This window comes from Mustela lutreola, chromosome 13 (genome assembly GCF_030435805.1).
Source record: "Mustela lutreola isolate mMusLut2 chromosome 13, mMusLut2.pri, whole genome shotgun sequence".
Taxonomy (NCBI): Eukaryota; Metazoa; Chordata; class Mammalia; order Carnivora; family Mustelidae; genus Mustela; species Mustela lutreola.
Window position 1 is genome coordinate 55148824 of NC_081302.1, and position 19003 is coordinate 55167826.

The 19003-nt window shown below is 44.0% G+C and overlaps 1 protein-coding gene across 13 annotated transcripts in view; it reads right to left on the reverse strand.

Moving 5' to 3' along the window:
- ENOX1 (ecto-NOX disulfide-thiol exchanger 1) overlaps positions 1 to 19003 on the reverse strand; it is a 572082-nt gene that overhangs the window by 139486 nt on the left and 413593 nt on the right. For all 13 annotated transcript variants that reach the window (XM_059144563.1, XM_059144567.1, XM_059144559.1 and 10 more), the window contains one exon: positions 10473 to 10685. In XM_059144563.1, the coding sequence (XP_059000546.1) occupies positions 10473 to 10685 (213 nt within the window). The remainder of the gene's footprint in view (positions 1 to 10472; positions 10686 to 19003) is intronic.

Here is a 19003-nt window from a genome sequence, read left to right on the forward strand (position 1 = left end):
GACCTGAGCCTAAATTGAGCGTTAGATGCTAAACCAACTGAATCACCCAGGCACCCCAGCCACAAAGTATTTTTTAATCAAGCTATGTACAGTGATTTTTTAGAGACAAAAGGCTTTAGCACCCTTAATAGACTACCACAGGGTAAGTATATCTTTTATATGCCCTGGGAAACCAAAAAATTCATTGGGATCACTTTATTGTGATATTCACTTTCTTGTGAGAGCCCGGAGCTGAGCTCGCAGTATATTTGAGGTATTCCTGTATTAGTAAGGCTGCAATGAACATCCTCAGACATATCTTTTGACATTTTTATATAAGGGTCTTTATAAGAAATTCTTAGCAGTGGAACAGATAAAAGAGTATCTGAATTTTAAATTTTTGAGAGCTATTGCCAAACTGTATTCCAATTTCATGCCCGCTAAGTATTTTTCAGATTAACTGGAAGTTAGTACCTTTTGACGTCCTTCACCCATTTCCTGTACCCTTAAACTCAACCTCTGGCAACCACCAATCCAGTAGCTGTTTTAACAAGCTTTCCAGATCATTCCAATGAATGCTGAAATTTGAGAACTCTGATTTAAACCATTATCTCATTTAAATTTCCCAACAACTCTCTGGGACTGGTGCTTCCATTACGCCCATTTCACGGATAAAGAAACAGATTCTCAGAGAGGTATTATTACTTGTCCAAGGTCATATACTTAGCAAGTGGTGAAATCGGGAATGGAATTGTATCTGCTCGACTTCAACTTATGTATATCTGACCCTGGAACAATGTGGGGGGTGGCAGATACTGACCTGCCCCACCCCCAGTCAAAAATTGCATATAGCTTTTGACTCCCCCAAAACTTAATAGCCTCCTGCTTACAGTTTATAAAATAGCTGATCAACACATATTTTATATATCATATGTATCACATACTATATTCTTATAATAAAGGAGGCTAGAGGAACACTAAGATAATCATAAGAGAAAATACATTTACAGTTCTACTGTGCTGTATTGAAAAAAATCTGTGGACCAGCAGTTTAAACCCATGTTATTCATGGGCCAACTCTATTTATAAACATTTGTATATGGATTTATACTATGAGCAAAGTCTCATGAGGACTGTGGGGTGTACCATGCCAGGCATTGAGCTAGGCACTGGGGATAGGGATGAAGATACTGCTGGTTCTTGTAGTCCTGGGGGGAGACCACTACTGACAGGATGGAGTCATAGGAGGAGAAGCTTGAAGAGAGCACCGAAGGAGACAGGAAAGGCTTGAAGGACCCCTGGGTCAAAACTTTTTAAGGTATGTAGAATTTTCTAAAAGGAAGAAGCCAAATAGTTGAGATTGTTATGGGGCAGGAAGCTGACTGACCCCTCTCCATAAGCGTACCGAGGAATCCGGAAGACAATGAAGGAGTGTCTACAAAAGGGCCCCTACTTCATGTGTGTCTCCTGGACTGGATTGGACTTCCCTCCCTCAGCAGTCATCTGAAATCCACTCTGCCCTACTTTTGTTCATCACTGTTGTTGGATAATAAACCTGGGGGAGGGGAGAACCTGAGAAGGTGGGGCAGGGCTGAGGAAGTGTTTTTAGGAATGGGACACTGTGGGGCTCCATGTGAGCCTGAGCAGGGAGGGAGAGCCAGGAAGCCAGGTTGTGGGGAAGTCTGAGCTCTAGCACCAAGCAGCCATGTGCCCTCAAGAAAGCCTCTATGTTTGAGGTCCAAAGCAAAAGGGGATGGTCTAGCCATTTCTAAATATCTGCCCCAGCTCTGGGATCCCACAGAAGATGAAGATGGGTCAGCAAGCTTTTTCCATAAAGAAACAGGAAATATTTTTTGCTTTGCAGGTCATATGATGGACACCAACTTGTACTTCTTTGTCAGTTGCATAGAAGAGTCCAGAACATATCATCTCTGCCTTAAAGTAACTATACTGACACCTCACTTTTCCTTAGATCTAGTTTAAAAGTGTCTTGGCTTGAAAAAGTTTTTGTGGGGAAAAAAACAGTTTGCAGGCAGATTCTTTCCAAAGTAGCTCAGAGACCACTTCCTCTTAGCCGATCCCCTCCTCCTCCACCCATGCCCCTCCCACCTCCTCCTTACACTTGGCAGTGCCTTCTTTTCCAGTCCCTTCAAGTGGGCTCATATTAAGATGGCGGGGTTTCACCTCTAGCTCCCCAAAGTTCTATCTTTTCTGAATTGCTGTCCTCTTCACTCAACATATACTATATTAACTCTTGAAATCTAGGCTTCCACAATTCCTTATTATTCCAGAGTGTAAGGCTTAATTTTTGTCTCTTATTTTGCTATCAGTAAAACATTTTGTGTGTGTGTGTGTGTTATTATTGTAGTGGTATTACGTGGCTCAGTACATATATTTTCAGTGAGACTGAAAGGAGAGAGACCAAAAAAGGCTCAACTCAGATCTGGCAGACTTCCAGTATCCGCTCCTATTGCTTTTCGTATCCTGTGAAATAGGAAATTCTGTGCTCAGTCTTGATTTGAAAGTTTTTATAAAAAAATATTTTCTCTGGACATTGATTCTCTGAGAGCAAATAGGTTTTTTTTCTTTTCTTTTCTTTTCTTTTTAATGAAAATAATGCTTCCAGCACTTAAAACACTGGCAAATATAGCTATCAGTATGATTTGGAGGAGAAGCAGAAAACCTGTCGAGTTGCTAAAGCAATTAGGGTATTTTTTTTTTTTTTCCCATGGATGAACGATAGCAATGACGACCACAGACATGGAAAACATTTTAACACTTCATAAAATTCCTTTCCGACAGCAGGAACATAGAAGCCAAATTTCCCTTGGCAGAAATTTAAAAAAAAAAAAAAAATGTTTAGCTGAGATGTTCCTAAGAAGTGAGTGGTTTCAGAAAGAGCTTTCCAGGCAGAAGAAATGGGGATGATAACACCCATCTGCCTGAAAGCAGGGTCACGGTCCACAGGGAGGTCACAGACCCCGCATATGTCACTCCAGCACTCCTTGTACTACTGGGTATTTAAAAGGCGCCCAGTAAATATTTGTGGGTGAATTTCATCATTCATTCAAACACCTGAGGATTTTACGATTTTAATCAAGAAAGCAGATGGGGATGTGATAGAGGAGACCGGTCAGGGAAGGTGCAGCCCCCCCAACAAGGATCCTGACCTGTCTAGACTCTGCAGCATCCCAGCCAGGTGCCGCCCACAGACTCCCAGGGTTGAAATGTGGCTTGAAATTTGCAGAACTGCCCTGCAGACATGACCTCCACAGTGAGGCAGAAGCAGGGCATGCACCTAGGAGGGTACAGGAGCCACTGTTCTGTGATCAGCTAAGGAGATCTCAGCATCTTGGCTGGATCCCAGCAGGGAGGCTGGCTCTGTTTCAGATATTCAAGGGAAAAGGGATCAAAGTCATGGACATGATAAGGACTGTAGACTTTTCAGAATGGGAATGGGCTTTAGAGGGGGTGCTGTCTGGTCAAATCCTTGTGCTACCGAATAGATGGGGAAACTGAGACCCAGGATGCTCAGGGGACTGTCTTAAAGTCACCTGGCTAACTGATGGTCAAGCCAGGATTAGAACCAGCATCTCTTCAGGCCTGGTCAACAGCCTCTCCTGTCTGTTTTCAAGATCTAAGATGAGGGTGGCGTTGATTCCTATCATAAACACACAAAGCAAATGCGCATGGTAGTCCTCAGTTCTCCGATCTCCAGCTCAACAGTATTAATAACAGGGCTGGGATAGCACTACTGCATGTTGCTCAGCTGAAGAATATACTGTGTGTTCTACTTGAAGGAAGATGGCATGTTGGAGCGAAGTCAGCTGAGCTCACGGTTTATTCAAACAGCCCAGCATATAGAACATGTCTTGCAGTTTTTAGGGTCCAAACTGATTTCCGATACCACCTTCATTTCCATCTATAATCTTTGACCAACAGCCAGTAGTTGTACTGAGGTCTCTGATACAAAGCTGGGAATTATACAGACTGGGGCATAGCTCAGGGAGGTGGGAAAGGGCACCAGTAAATGGCCTCTGTGTCATCTAAAGTCTTGCTAGAAGGAAAAACACAAACCCCACAACTCAATGTGCGTAAGATAATTGGAAAGAATTAAATACTCAAGGGGATAGGGAGCTTGGTAATAAGTGCTGTAGAGGGTACTGGAGGGGGCTGGGGCGATTAGCTATATCAGGAGCATGCATGACAGAGGCTCCTGCCTGGGCTCGAGGGAAATACTGGAGGCAAGGGAGGGAGCATCGGCACCAGCGTGGAGGGGGAGCGAGGGGACCGCTAGAGGCAAAGGCTTCATTTCCTAACCAGGCAGTAGCATTTATATTCCTTGTGAAACCGGCGCGGAGTATCACCGAACATTTCTTCAACTCCACCTGTACGCTATAAATTTATAGCTATAATGTCCTCCTCTGCTCATTTTTGCTGTTCATAAAAACACACCTAAGCACAGTGGTAGACAGCTAACTGCACAGTGGACCAAGAGTCTTGGGTTCTGATCTGCCCACAGACTGCTAAATGACCAAGATGTGTCCTGTCCTCTCTAGAACCTCTGTTCGCTCCTCTCTAAAATGGCAGGGTGTGAGAAAATGGGTCTCTGAACTCCCCTCTCACTCTGACATTCTACAGTTTCTACTTTCCAGTCTTGCTCATTGTATTTATGGCACGTATTCTTAAATTAATATTAATCAACCCTTCACTGCCGTCTGCTTTCCCAATTGCCTTTCCCCCACGTTCCTCCCTTACTTCTCTTCTCTCTTACTGGGAAGTGTACTGGGGAAGTACCAAAGTGGGGATATCACGGAGTGTTTAAATTTTCATTAGATGAGTGTGTGTTGTAACAAGGCATGCACAATTGATCATCTTGGCATGCATATTAATAATTGAATGCTGTGGTACATGCTTCCTGAACTTTATAAACAGCTCCTCTCTGAGCTTTGAAATGACAAGCTTTGCTGTAACTGAAAAACTGAAAGTGGGCAGGCCTACAGGGAGTGAGTGCCTACGGAGCATACATTTTTAAAAAGCAAAGAAGATCAGAACCCCAAAATCTCTCAGTGGGGAAAAATGGGGAAGTTTTCAGCCCAATGGACAGGTTAAGAAATGAAACAAACAGGAGGCAAGGATGACCTAAGGATAAGATGACATAAGAGTGAGATGATTCACCTGAGGTGATATTTTTTTTTCTCTTCCTTCTATATCTAGCAGATGAGATCCACCCAGCTGGCCGGAAAAGAGAGAGAGCCCCAGCTTCCATGCCACGATACACGGCGTCCACCACTGATACCTCTCAGAACTGCACGAACATGGTCTGAAGTAAAAAATGATCCCAAAAAGAAGTGAATGGATGCTGAACTCCCCAAACTCTTAGATGCATCAGGTGCCGCCCCTTGATGCTTAAAGCCAAGGCTCAGATGGAAACTACGCCTGCTTGATTCTGTTTAATAGCTGGTCCTGGGGTGAAGACCAAAGATACGAGGAAGCCTAGAACTTAAACAAATGTTTGCAGGACTGAACACCAACAAGGCTGCTCGAAGGTAACTACTGGACCTTGATGCAAGCCTTGAAATAAATCACAACTTTTTCTTTAAGTTATTATTCATGGCTCTTGATTTTTTTCCCCCTTTGAGCAAATGCTATCTGCTCAAATATGAAAGCAAGGACAAATATGACAAGCAAAGCAAGGATGGGTGCATCTAATCCAGTTTAATGGACTAATACTTAGTGAAATTTCCCTTCTATTTCCAGTAAAATCTATCGAGGGACCCAAACTTTTACCATGCTTAGCGTTTTGCAAAAATGTGCCTGAACTTCTCTTGAAGTTGTTAAATGAGCCTTCCCCTCAGGACACCAGGCCAGCCCCATCTGCTGTAATAAGCTAGCTCATCAATATACTTGCTTTCAAATTGCCTTAGAACACTTTGTGGAAAGTCAGAACGTCATGGCTTTCCAACGGAGAGCCCACCATGGGGCGCTAGGGTGAATGGCGGGGGCGCTGTGGAGATCTTCTGTGTGGGAGGGTGGGCTCAGGGTTACTGCCAAACAACCCGATTTCCAGCCCCTCTGGAGAAAGAAAACTGAGATGCCATTCCTGAACCTTCGTGCTTAACAGTCATGATCTAATTCTAAATGAGAGAGCCGAAATGTGACTCCTGTGGTGTTTTCCAGAAGCATAAATGCAGACAAATGGGGGTGTGGCTGGTTCTGCTCTTAGAAAATGCAGCAAGTGTGCCAATCGCTGTGGACTCTGGCGGTCATTATGTTGGAAGCAGCATCACATGCTGATGCCAAACTCCCCCCACTACGCTAAAGGGTTCTGGGATAAGTAGAAAACATGGTCGAGACAAACAGATGCAACTGCACCAGACGTGAAAGGAGATGTATTTAAAATTCAAAGAGCGATGAAATGTGCACACACCTCACAGCTCAGCCAGGTGACATCTGTCATGACGGATGGTAGGCTTGGGTTCCCTGTGCACCTGGGGAGTGGTCATCTTTGTGACAGCACATAAGAAAGAATGGAAAATTCTGAGCTTGCTCAGTAAGGCAGGCCATCTTCCTGTTCTCCCTCAAAGGCTTCATTCCAGGTCAATGCTCATGTTTAAGGTCTTTAAGATCTTGGAAGTTGTCCCGAAGGCCTTAACTATCAAGGCACATGAAGGCCCCTCAGGCCCTCTGTGGCTGGGGTGGGCCCCACGGCACTGTGGGCTATCAATGTCAGCTGGGACTTTTCACCGTCTCTGCTGACTGCTGAAACACTTCCCCAGAAGCCAAGTACAGGGCTGAGGGGGGTCTCTCCCGCAGCAATAGGTAGATGGGAAATGTAACTGCAACTGAGGAATGCCAACATGAGTTTCTCTGTTGACTCCTCCATGCTGACTCCCCTAACGCCCCCTAACCTGCTACCAGGAGTCTGGGAGAGTGCAGCAGCTGCCAACCAAGGCACAGCTAGTGAGCTTTCGGACGTGCTTAGCCATTCAAGCAAAGCTGAAGGCCCAGGACCCCAGACTGTGCCACCTGCACCTAACCACTCTTGGAGGGCCCTGGGAACTTCTGAACTGTCTCCAGTTTCCTTCCTGCCATCCTTCCCATTTACTCATGTGCTTGCTCACTCATCATCCTGAGTCTGTGTTCCAGACACCTGGTATGCGTGCAAGACTGATAATCACAAGCAGACAAATCACGACATCATTGCACACTTCAGTAAGTACTCCAAAGGACCTCGAACTTGATGAACCTCCTGGGGAAGGGTGAAGCGGAAAGGTCTCTCTGAAGGGTGGGCTTTGGGCCAAGACCTAAAGGATGGGAGGGATTCACACATGCAGGGAGGGGGGCAGTAACCAACAGGCAGGACAGAGGTGCAGAGGCTTGCAGGTGGGAGGCGGTTCTGACAGGCTCCAGGGCAGGGAGGCCCGTGGGGATGAGGCACGGTAAGCCAAGGGAAAACGGACGTTGAAATGGAAGGAATGGAGAGCTTTTAGTCTGGGGAGAGTGAATATTACTATAAGTGCAATGGGAACCTACTCAAGGGATTTAAGTGGGGAAGATATGATGTGAATTATATTAGACGATGTGTGAAAAATAGATTGAACAGGAATAAAAGTGGAAAAGGAGGGACTATATGTGGCAGAAACTGCAAAATGCCTCCAGGCAGCCATCCTCCCTTCCTTCCTTCCTATGAGATCTCCAGTTTTATTCTGGGGAGCAACACGCCCACTCAAGAAAGGATATTTCCTACTTTCCTTATAGCTAGGCATGGACACATGTAATAATTCTGCACAATGAGACAGAAATGAAAGTCTGTTGGGGATCTTTGGGCAAGTTTTGCTTTCTTGCTCTAAAGGCACAACCCGGTCCTCTGCTTTTTCCCTTGAATGCGACTTGAGCTTGTAAAAAAAGAAGTGATGGCCTGAGTAAAAGCGGTGATTTTGGACCATCACCTAGGAAAAGCTAATAGCCGCACAGACACCTCAGGGTGACAGCCCTGAACCCATGCCAACAAACACCTAAATTCAGATTTTACCAGGTCTGAAAAGGGAAAAACCTCCCTTGTTTCAGGCAAAGTTAGGCGGGGTTTTTTGTTACTCACAGGTGGACACCAGGTCTAACTGAGGCGCCAGGCCGCTGCCACACTGCAGACAGCCTGCCCTTGAATGCTGGTAGTTACAATGAAGAAAAGCCATAGTTTTTGAATGCTGACACAGTGGGGTTTCCTGATGGCCTGAATACGGGCTTGGTAGAAGGAGATGATGAGGGTAAAAATTACTTGTAGGATTTGGGTCTGAGAATTCCCTAAAATGTAAAGGAAAAATCTAAAACAGAATGGGTTTAAAGATTAAAAGCAAGAATTCCATTTTTTATATTTCATAGTGGGAAGTGCTGAAGAGGCATCTAGGACAGGAGTCTCCACTCTTAGGTTTCCGTGAGGTGAATTTCCCTCCGGAATTCCTGGTCCTGCTCTAGCCCTTTACTTTCTCCCTCCCAGAGCAGGGGCAGGTCAGCCTGCCCATACCACCCCACCCACCCACCCCATCCCCCATTTCCCTCTGCTCCTCCTCACTGTGCAGTGGGGCCCAGGGCTTCTGGGCTGCCTGTGGCCAGATGCGCCCCCTGGAGGCCTCACAGTAGAAAAGTAGAAAGCCTGTTAAAGGGACTTGAACTTCCCTTTCCAGTTCAGCCTTTATCAGTAATCCAATGCTGACGTCTGGACCCTGCCATAAGCCAGGCTTCTTCCTCTATCTCTCTCTTCAAACAAGACCAACTCAGTCCTGCATCATGTTAAGCGCATTGAATTTCTTCAGTCACAGGAGCTGGGCCTCTTTTTAACAGGGGCTTCTTTTAATGGATAAGACCGAAGGACACAGAATTGTTCCTCTATTTTAATGCACGGCTGCCTTCCTACCTTCATTGTCAGGACAAGGGTTGGATGTTCCCTGCCGGGTATGACTGTAAAGTCACGGGAGTGAAAACGGATTTAAAATTGATGCTAGCGAACAAGAGGTATCCAATAATATTCCCATGTTCAGGCATCTGGTTTGCCATCGCTTTGGAGGGACGGTATCATTAGAGTTGAGTGGCCTTTCCCTCTCTTCCTTTTCTCCATTACCAGCCAGCCTTACTTCCCCTCCACCCACTCATCCCTTCCATGCTTCCCTCGTTTTAAAGAGGAAATCAATATTAGTGTCCTTTATCCTATCCCTAGTAATCCTAACCTCAGAGCTGCTGGGCGTATGTAGTCCAAGGAAAGGCCGTCCCTCACGATAGGTCATCGAGGGAAAGTGGTCTGATAATGGTCTGATGAGACAGCAGCACTTCTGTTTTTCCTTTTCCTTTTCTATAAAGACAGGTGTCCCAGGTTAGTCTCCTACTGGATATCTGGTCACTTACCAGTATTCACCTGTGCACGTTTCTTATATATTTTATGTTGCTATGAAAAAATGTTCTTCTGACAACAAAGTCATATAAGATACCTGAGAGCCTAGTTTTTCATGTCCCTCTCTCTTCCCGTCCTAACAGATAGATATGTCATCCCTTGGGTTTACACTGATGAAAGAGGCGATCGACGTTTTGGCACACTGTATCACTGAAAAAATTCCTCATTCACGGAATGAATATGTAAATTGCATATGTCACCGTCCCACATGGTACCGAATGGAGCGGGCATTGTTACAGTGTCATTCGATGGCTTTAACCAACCGCGGGAACATCAGCAACCATAATGCATGATGCTGCTGTGATGCTAACTACAGACATAGACAGAGTACCCAGAAAAAAAATTATACGCCCTTTTTTCGAATAGAGCCCTGGGTAATTACCCTGACTATTGTTCTATGAGAAAGCCCATTTATACCCCTACATCAATTTAAGGTCTGGACATGAAAAATCGCCAGCATTAAGCAGTTAAGGCAATTTGCTTTCCAGACGAAGAAAGGACAAAAAAATTAGACTGTAGAAAAATCTCAACTCCTGAGTTGCACACATTGACAGCCAAAGCTCACCTCAAATAAGGGATCCTGAGGAGGAGTTTTTCTGATGGTGCTTTCATCCTAAACAGAGCTCAAGGACAATGTACTCAGGGTCTGCTTCCTAGTGTCGGCACTAGGAGGCCATGCAGGTCACGTCCTGCATGTGGGGCCAGCCCACAGGTAAAGGGTGGCTGCACCGCAGGTGCGGTGTGACCTGAGGTGGGTCCACAGTCGCACAGAAGCTTCTGGCTGCCCTGCCCCAGGGGCCAGGTTTGGTGTTCTGAGGAAAAGCTACAGAAACGTTGCTCACCTTGAGAAGTAAGCTCTCAGGGCAGGGTCCGTGTTCCGCCAAGTTGCCACAGAATATGAAATAGGTTATGAGGTTTGCCATTCCGTATGGAGTAAAATGGGAAATTATTGAACTACTTACCCCCAAAATGAAAACCAAAATTAAAGGAATGCAAAAGAAAAGGCAAAATCACAACGAAAACAAATGGCCCCCAAAATTTTACTTACATTGGGTGAGGATTCCGGTTAAGGCGTTTTTAAAATTCTCCTTGGCCTCTTCCATCTCCTGTTCATGGGTGGCCTTTTCATTCATCAGCCGGCGGACGTGGCTATTGGCTGACTGCACCATGGAATAGAACTGGTTTGCAGAACGCCGATTCACCTCCCCACGTTCAATCCAGGAAAGGAGCACTGTGATAGCCTCTGAAAACTTGCTATCATCTGGAAATGGAAGACCACCAAGTACAAATCATGCCAAGGCAAGAAAATGGACTTGACTTTAGGCTCTTCTCAAAAGACCTAACAGGGACCATCTTAATGAATGCATTTCCCGAACTTCACAAATTATTTCTCCTAAGATGAAGTGCTCTAGCATCCCTTGGCTTCCCCTTCCACCTCTAACTCCATGGTCCCATAGAGCCATCCAAGAAACAAATAGTGGTTCACTCTCTCATCTATGAAACCAGAAAATTCAGTTTGAGGTCTGTTCTGGGCATTCTTGGTAACACAGTATGCCAAACCCGGATTTCTCTCTTTTAAGACTGGCTGGAAAAACTGTCATTAACCTATCTGGTATCCACTTTATTCTTTCATCAGATATATTATACAACGATACTACTTTTCTGGCTTAGAATCAGCAGATTCTAAAAATGGATGTCTAAATATGGATGACAGAGTTAACTATTTTAAAACTGGATGTAACGGATGATATTGTTCCCAAGGCTTTAGTAAGAATTAGTCAGTTCTTTTTATACTACAGTTCAAAACTAATTTCATCTTAGGTTTAATACAACATATTTAATTAGGCTGAAAAACAGAATATTTCCTTGTTTTCAGCAAAAGAGGACTTGTTATCTGGGTGGTCAGTGTTTTCTCCCAAAGCAATTTGGAAACCTATTGGAATGCATTTGAAACTTGGTTTGAGGTATGTATGGGGATTTGGGGGTGGGGGGAGTGGGGAATGAGGTTCCACCTGTAAATAAATGATAAAGTTTATTTGAAAGAAAACAAACTTGCCTGTTTGGGAATTGTTACTGGAACAAACCTGTTATACGGCTTAGAAGTAGGGGGGAAAAAAAGCAAGTTTGAAGGTAATTAAGTTATTTAGAACTGGAAGTTATATGTCAATTATCACAACATTTAATCAATCCTACTGCTGAAGGCTTCCTGCATACTTCCCAGGCAAATCTGAGGGGAGAAGTCTTCCACTTACATTTTTCTACCCTTGGAAAATGTGGCTTGAGAAGAATACCCTACATTTCTCAAGAAAACTATATAAGCTCTGAATTCTAAAAATCAGAAGCAAAATTAAACTGGAAGATTCAGATTCTTACTTATTTTTATCTGATAGATACTGAGTGCTTATTATGATCCCTCCACTGAAGGAACATCAGAAAAACTGTGTATCTTTGTGTTTGCATATATTTTCTATATTATTATCTATTTTTATTTATTATATATTATTTACACACACATACACACACACACACACACCCAGATGACTGGACAGAGTGTGATTCATACTTGGTAGAGGAGTTTTGTTTTATCTAACACACCACATGTTTTTAATCAACCACTGTTGTTGGTATGTTACACATCACACAAAACCTTCCTTCTTGGGGCTCTCTGTGAATTTCATAGCACATTACAGAAATACCTTTAGTACTTTTCCTGCTAGAGGCCCCCTCCCAGAAGGGGCACCCCTTCCTTATAGTGGCTGTTGCCTGCGCAGAAGTATGTGTGCTGAAGGAAGGCAGGACCGACCAGCCTGACCCCGTGTGTGGGATGTGCTCTGCTTTCTCCACGGTGGAAGTACACATCGAACACATTCTACTGATCAGCATCCACCCAGGCCCTCTCCCACTGTGGCAGGGGTAGTCTAGGGTTGGGGATCAAAGCCTTTTTTCAGTGCAAACCTGCCCCCTCCACCCTCACACCTTCACAGGAGGAGACAACAGACCCTGGGAACACCCACGGGGCACCCCACAAAGACACCTTTCCTTGAAAATCTCAACACACAGGCGCAGAACATACACGTGCAGTCTCACGGCAGGCTCATCCAATTCTGTTAACTCTGGAATTTCAGTCTGAGCTCAACCCTCTGTGAACTCCAGCTACAGTGGTTTCTTATCTCATTTCATGGACCAGAGCGGCTTGTGTAAGATAAAATCCATCATACAACTTAACATTACGTTCAGCCCATGGAGAGGCCCATAATTTAGCATTATGTTTGTGAGAGGCCCACTGTGACCGTTACAGTCAGAATAAATTTTGCCTCCCGCGTGCACTCTCTACCTCTCTCCCTGCCAATATATGTTAGGAGAATGGACCTCCCAAAAGACAGCACGAATAAACCTAATGCTTATAAGAAATCTTTTTTTCCCCCTCTTAAAAAATAACAACAAAAAAGAAAACACCGACTTCATGTACCATTTTTCCCCTTAGCTGGGACTTTCATCTCTGCATAACACAGAGCAAAAGAAACCCTCCATGATTTTGTTGGGGAGCTAACTAGGAGAGAGAACAATGCTGTTCTATTTTTCCCTCCTGTTACTGGTTGTTTTTCCTTCTCTAGCCTGTGGTCACTGAGTTCATAAATACACTAATTTACTGTCAGGGAGAGCACACTTCAATTTTAAAAATATATGTTTGCTGAAATGATCTGAAAAGCAAATTTTATTGTTCCTCGCTCCTAGATGGAGTGTGTAAGTTCACCAGCAGATCACAGTTAATTGATAGTTTTCAGAAAGAGAAACAGCAGTTTTAGGATTAAGAACTGAAAATATACAATTTATAAAATAAGGAAGCAAGAGACTTGCTCATATTTTAACAAGTGTTAAAAAAAATATGTAACACGAGTAATTGTAGGCAGAATTCTATTAGCTTAAAAGAAGTGTACACTTCTGGTGAAAACTCCCGATTTCATCCTCATTTCTGAACTCTCTAAAACTGCTAGGCCAACGTAAAATTGATGTACTGACATGTATATTCAATGTGAAGACATTAGTTAAGGCGCATTTGGTTAAGTTTGGGCAATATCTGTTGCTGTGTAAGAAGGGACTTTATATTAATTAAGACTAACCCAGCAACTCACTCTAAATGGTTACAGGAGTGTAAGGGGAGCGGTCATTTTCAATATCCAACTGTAAATTCAATTTTGTATTCAGTGGCAAGATCACTGAGAAAACAGAAAACAATATAAACTAATTTAAACAGGACTTAGATTGCAGCATTATTAAAGCTATTCATGTGAAAAGAAATTAACAGTGCTCATAAAAATCACATCAAAGATGCAGTTATGAAGAATTCCAAATACTTTCTGTGAACATACTTAGGCATAACTCTGAACACGGGTGCAGTTTAGAAACTAGAATGTGCAGACGTGCTTTTTCCACAGCAAGAATTGGGAAGATCGGCGCAGTAAGGACTGAATACGGACGATTTGCTCATTAAAAATTGTGCGGTGTTTTCTAATCAGGGTCTTCAAGACATCACACCCAGGTTACTGAACGATTTTCCCCATGACTTTTCTTGATTTGCACTGTCCTCTTCAATCCACCCCCCATTCCCTTACTGTTCTCCCCTTTGTTAAAAACCATGGCCACACCACCCCAGCCTTTGCCTATCTGTGCACTCATCCAAGGAACCTTCTCATTTCTGGTCCCCCTGTTCTGGTTCCCTCAAGATTCAGCTTCAGTGCCTTTCATGAAGGCAGGTTTTCTGGAACTCCAGCATGAATTATGTGTCCATTTGCTATGTTTCTGCAATTCCCTAAATATCCCGCTACTAAAACATCAGTCACTCTGTATAGTGATTGCTGGTTTATGGATGGGTCTCCAGTTTTGAAGCGCTGACATGAGAATAAAGCTTCCAAAACACATTTCAATCTCCTGGTCATTCTGAGCTTTTCTCTTTGCAGTTTACCTACATTTGGCTACACTATTTCTAATAGACTTGCCGTGGTTAGAGCTAGAGAGCCACAAATTCAGTGGTCAGAAGTTGGGAAACATCAGTTGGGAATAAACATTTCAATTTTGTGTTAAAGAGTATTTTCACAGGGACTCTCGGAGATAAATGTCTGCCTGGCAGTTAGGCTAGCTGGTCCTTTACCCTTCAGGCCTCTGAGGTCATTCCCACTGGCAATGAAAGTTCAGAATGATGTCCGATAATCACAGAGAAGAACTTCCTGCAGTAAGGCACTAACTAACCAGTTTGTCATAGGAGTCAAAAATCTTTTTGAAGACATTTTCAGTTCTGGGGAAATAATGACCGACTTCAGTTTTGTGAGGAATAAACAATATTATGATGACTATCATCCCTCAATGTCATGACCTAAAGCCGTACCCATCTCATTTCATTTCTGTTTACCTCAGACTTTATCAACCTCCCTCCCTCTCTTTCCCTCTCTTCCATATTTCTTGAGCACCTGGCACATAGTAGGCATTTAAAAAATTGCACATGGGATAAATCTTTGCTATTCAAAGACTTTAAGCTTGAGCCTCATTTTGGGAGCTCTTTGAAAATGCAGACTCACTCTTACTCAGGCTTCCTGACTCAGAATCTGCACCCTACTCCAAGTGATTCATACGCACATTAAAGTTTTGGAAGCACTGGAAGAAATCAGTCAATGAAAACCCGGGAAATTGGCTGGGAGCTCATCTAAGTTAAAAGATAACAAAACCCTGAAATGGAAAGTAGCAGCTGAGGTAGTGGAGAATACTGAAAGGATGTGATGTGATCCTTAGGAGCTTCGTGAATCCCTGTCCCTAACCTCCCCCACCGGCATTTAAGGAAGAGCTGCTTTAGCACCTGGCATCCCCATCCCAGGGGAAAAAAAAATGTGGAAAAAAAAATTGTCCACGACTTGCAAATGGGCATAGAGACCACTGCAGATCCTTTCAGTGAAATGCTGGCCATGGCCTAGAGGACCCTCTGCATTGCTCCCACCCATCCCCAGAATTATCTGATTTGATGGGGGAGTGAATCTTTCATTGTTTTTTTTTTTTTTTTAATTTGTCAGAGAGAGAGGGAGAGAGAGCGAGCACAGGCGGACAGAATGGCAGACAGAGGCAGAGGGAGAAGCAGGGTCCCTGCCAAGCAAGGAGCCCGATGTGGGACTCGATCCCAGGACGCTGGGATCATGACCTGAGCCGAAGGCAGTGGCTTAACCCACTGAGCCACCCAGGCGTCCCTCTTTCATTGTTTTTGACCAGGCTATCTTATTACTCTTTAGGGACAGGACATAAATTGTGGAGGGCTGATAACAACACAAATAATTCTCCCTAACAACGGAGATGAATTTTTGTTCAGTAGAAAATATGAATCATTGTACAGCAAATTCTCTTTTGAAACAGTTTTTAACGTCTAAATGAGTTAAAGAAAATCACTGGCACTGTTCATATTTGTAAGTCATGGTTCCACAGCCACAATATCCTTTAGCCACCCTTGAACTATAAACTCCTCAAAGGCCAGGCCCGTGCTGCAATCAGATCTGAAACCTCGGGGCCATGACATAGAGCCCAGGACCCAGCAGGTGGACACAGGGTGAACTTCAGTCAAACTGATGAATAGATAATAAAGGGGAAAAGGACTCAGACTGGTAAGCAGTTTTTTTCTCCCCCTTTGTGGATGGAGGGAGATCTGGCCTTGATTTTCAGAACAATAAGTGGGATGAGAGCCAGGCCGTGAACACTGACTATGAAAACTTAGGGGAGATGTAAGACCCTTATTTATGGCTGGGTCTATAAAGGAATAACAGGAGAGGAGATTAATGTTTGAAAAAAATGTCCTGAGAATGAGATAAAAGGAAGATGTTCTACATTTTTCCCAATAAATAAATAAATAAATAAAAATGGGGATACACACACACACACACACACACACACACACAGTGAACCACAGGAATGGTGTGTTGATCTAGCTATCACTGATTTCTGGCTTCTATGATAGCTGGAAACAGCTTACAATGTAGAATCATATATTGACCCAAGCAGAATGGGGATTCCAGGATGGCCAAACATTAATACTACGACATCCCTAAAATTTCAACATGTGTCCCTCAACATTGGACATCCCTAAACAAGTCTCCATTTTTTGGCTGCTCAATGCACTATTAAAAGGGGTATAACCTTATCAATCCTCCAAATCACAGGTAGCAGGAAAGGTGATGCAAGTGGTTAATGCACCCTTCTCCCCGCCCCCAACACACACACACAATCTCCCCCAACTCTCATAGTACCTGTAAAAATGAAAACAATTACAGGTGGTGGCAATACGAAAATGCACTGGTTATTCCAGCTTTTGGGTTAAGCAAGATGTTTCTAGATGCAGTGGCCTATCTTGCCTCTGTGAAGGTCAATAACGCCTAAGGAACTGATTCTCAAACAGGCTCCTGTGCTTCTCATTCCCCTTGCCCTAAGAAGGAAGCCTGGCTTTTAGCTAATGGAACTTCCACTTGGCTTACAGCATTATTGATTTTTACTTTCTGGGAGCCATAAATATTGACAACCGTCTCAGCAAAACGCCAACACCACTGCCACCCCTCCTCCCTCTGGCAGGCTGACAGGGGCCATTCTGTATGCAAATCAGAGTCTAGCCCTCCGGAAATTATGAATACTGATCCCAGGAGAGCTGAATTCATGATGACACACCAGGGGGACCCCAAGGGCACTGCTTCAAAGCTTTGTCAAAACTTCACCTGATGCACAGAGAAACTCTTCATTTCATCACATAATGAAAGACTATGTGAAGCTTTCCAAAGGGGGAAAAAGTACACAAAAACTTTTAAATGCTCTTGCCAGGAGAAATCTCCAGTGAATTAGGATATAATCTTTCTCACCGTCTAATCAATCTCTTCCTTCCACAGTCCAAACACAGGGTTCCTCCAGGGGTGGATGGTCTGTGTTAGACACACTGAAATTCATTATCTCATCTGCCTGGTGCTACTGTTTCCAATAAAGTGTAATTATGGTGTTATTGAGCTCCTTCTCACTTTCTCAAAGCCATGCTATAAAGTTTGGGTCTGTGAGCAGTTACTTCCCAATCAGTCTTCATTAAGTTGAATTGTCTCAGAACAATGTCTATTTAATCAGCAGGGTGCCCGCTACATTTCTTTTTAGAATTTGTATCAATGTAACAGACGCTCCCTTAGACTCTACACAATTACAACTTGACTTCTTCTCTGCCTTCAAGAAGGCCCAGTGGCAACTGGATCTGGGATGAGCTGGTCTTAGAAGATCCACCCTTGCACCCTGTCCAGCTGGGTTCTGGGTCACTCCTGGGAGCTCCCACTGCACTTCTCACACACGATATCAGCAAGTCCTGGTGCATTTTTTTTTTTAAGATTTTATTTATTTATTTGACAGAGATCACAAGTAGGCAGAGAGGCAGGCAGACAGAGAGGGGGAAGCAGGCTCCCTGCTGAGCAGAAAGCCTGATGTGGGGCTCAATCCCAGGACCCTGGGATCAGGACCTGAGCCGAAGGCAGAGGCTTAACCCACTGAGCCACCCAGATGCCCCATCTCAGTGCTTTGTAACTGGCTTTACCACGTCAGAAGCCTAAACTCTGTGAGGTGGGGGCCCGCACGCCATTGTCTTCCCATGCAGTGCTTATTAGCACAGTTCCAGCTATACGGTAAAGAGCTCCACAAATATTTGGGCAATACTGGTGGCGAGCATCACTCCCCCCTGTACTTCTGACCATGCCTGGCGGCACCAGTGGCCACAAATGTAACATAGCTCAAAGCTCCAAATCACTGAGGGAGGGAGGGAAGAAGGATCTCAGTATTTACTATGCACACAGTTTTAACAACTGGGCAGGATGTAGAGGGCCTTGTGGGTCATAATAAAGAGTTGGCTTGGGGGCCTGAGTGGCTCAGTGGGTTAAGCCTCTGCCTTCAGCTCAGGTCATGATCTCAGCGTCCTGGGATCAAGCCCCGCATGGGGCTCTCTGTTCAGTGGAGAGCCTGCTTCCCCCTCTCTCTCTCAGCCTGCCTCTCTGCCTACTTGTGAACTCTCTCTGTCAAATAAATAAATAAAATCTTAAAGAAAAAAAAAAAGAGTTGGCTTATACAGATTTTGCTAGATAGAGCTGATTTTCAAAAAGAAAACTCCAAGAATAAACAAGTACAATGTAAAATGGGGGGAAACGTTTGTAATAAACCTAAGATAGAATGATTTCTCAGGGGAGGAAAAAAAAAATCAAATCCAATTAGGTATTTTCAGATCATATTTCCATCTTCTTTTTTACTCAGGCTTCTTTACCTTGGGTTTTGACTGCATTTTTTTTTTTTTTTTTAAATTCCCACATCAATGAAATCATCTTCAGGAAGCAGTTTCCTTGCCCCTCCAGTCTGGCTTTGCAGCGTTATATAAGGAGCATGGAGTGGATTTCCTCTCTGAGGCAGCCAATTTCCTAAGCAATTAAATGCTGTTTATATTCCAAACTCTGTGCTTGGGTTGAAATTGTCAAGCTTGATATTACCTGACTGGTTGCCTGAGATGTATCCCCAGCTAGTTCATTCTACTGTAACTGCCATCTA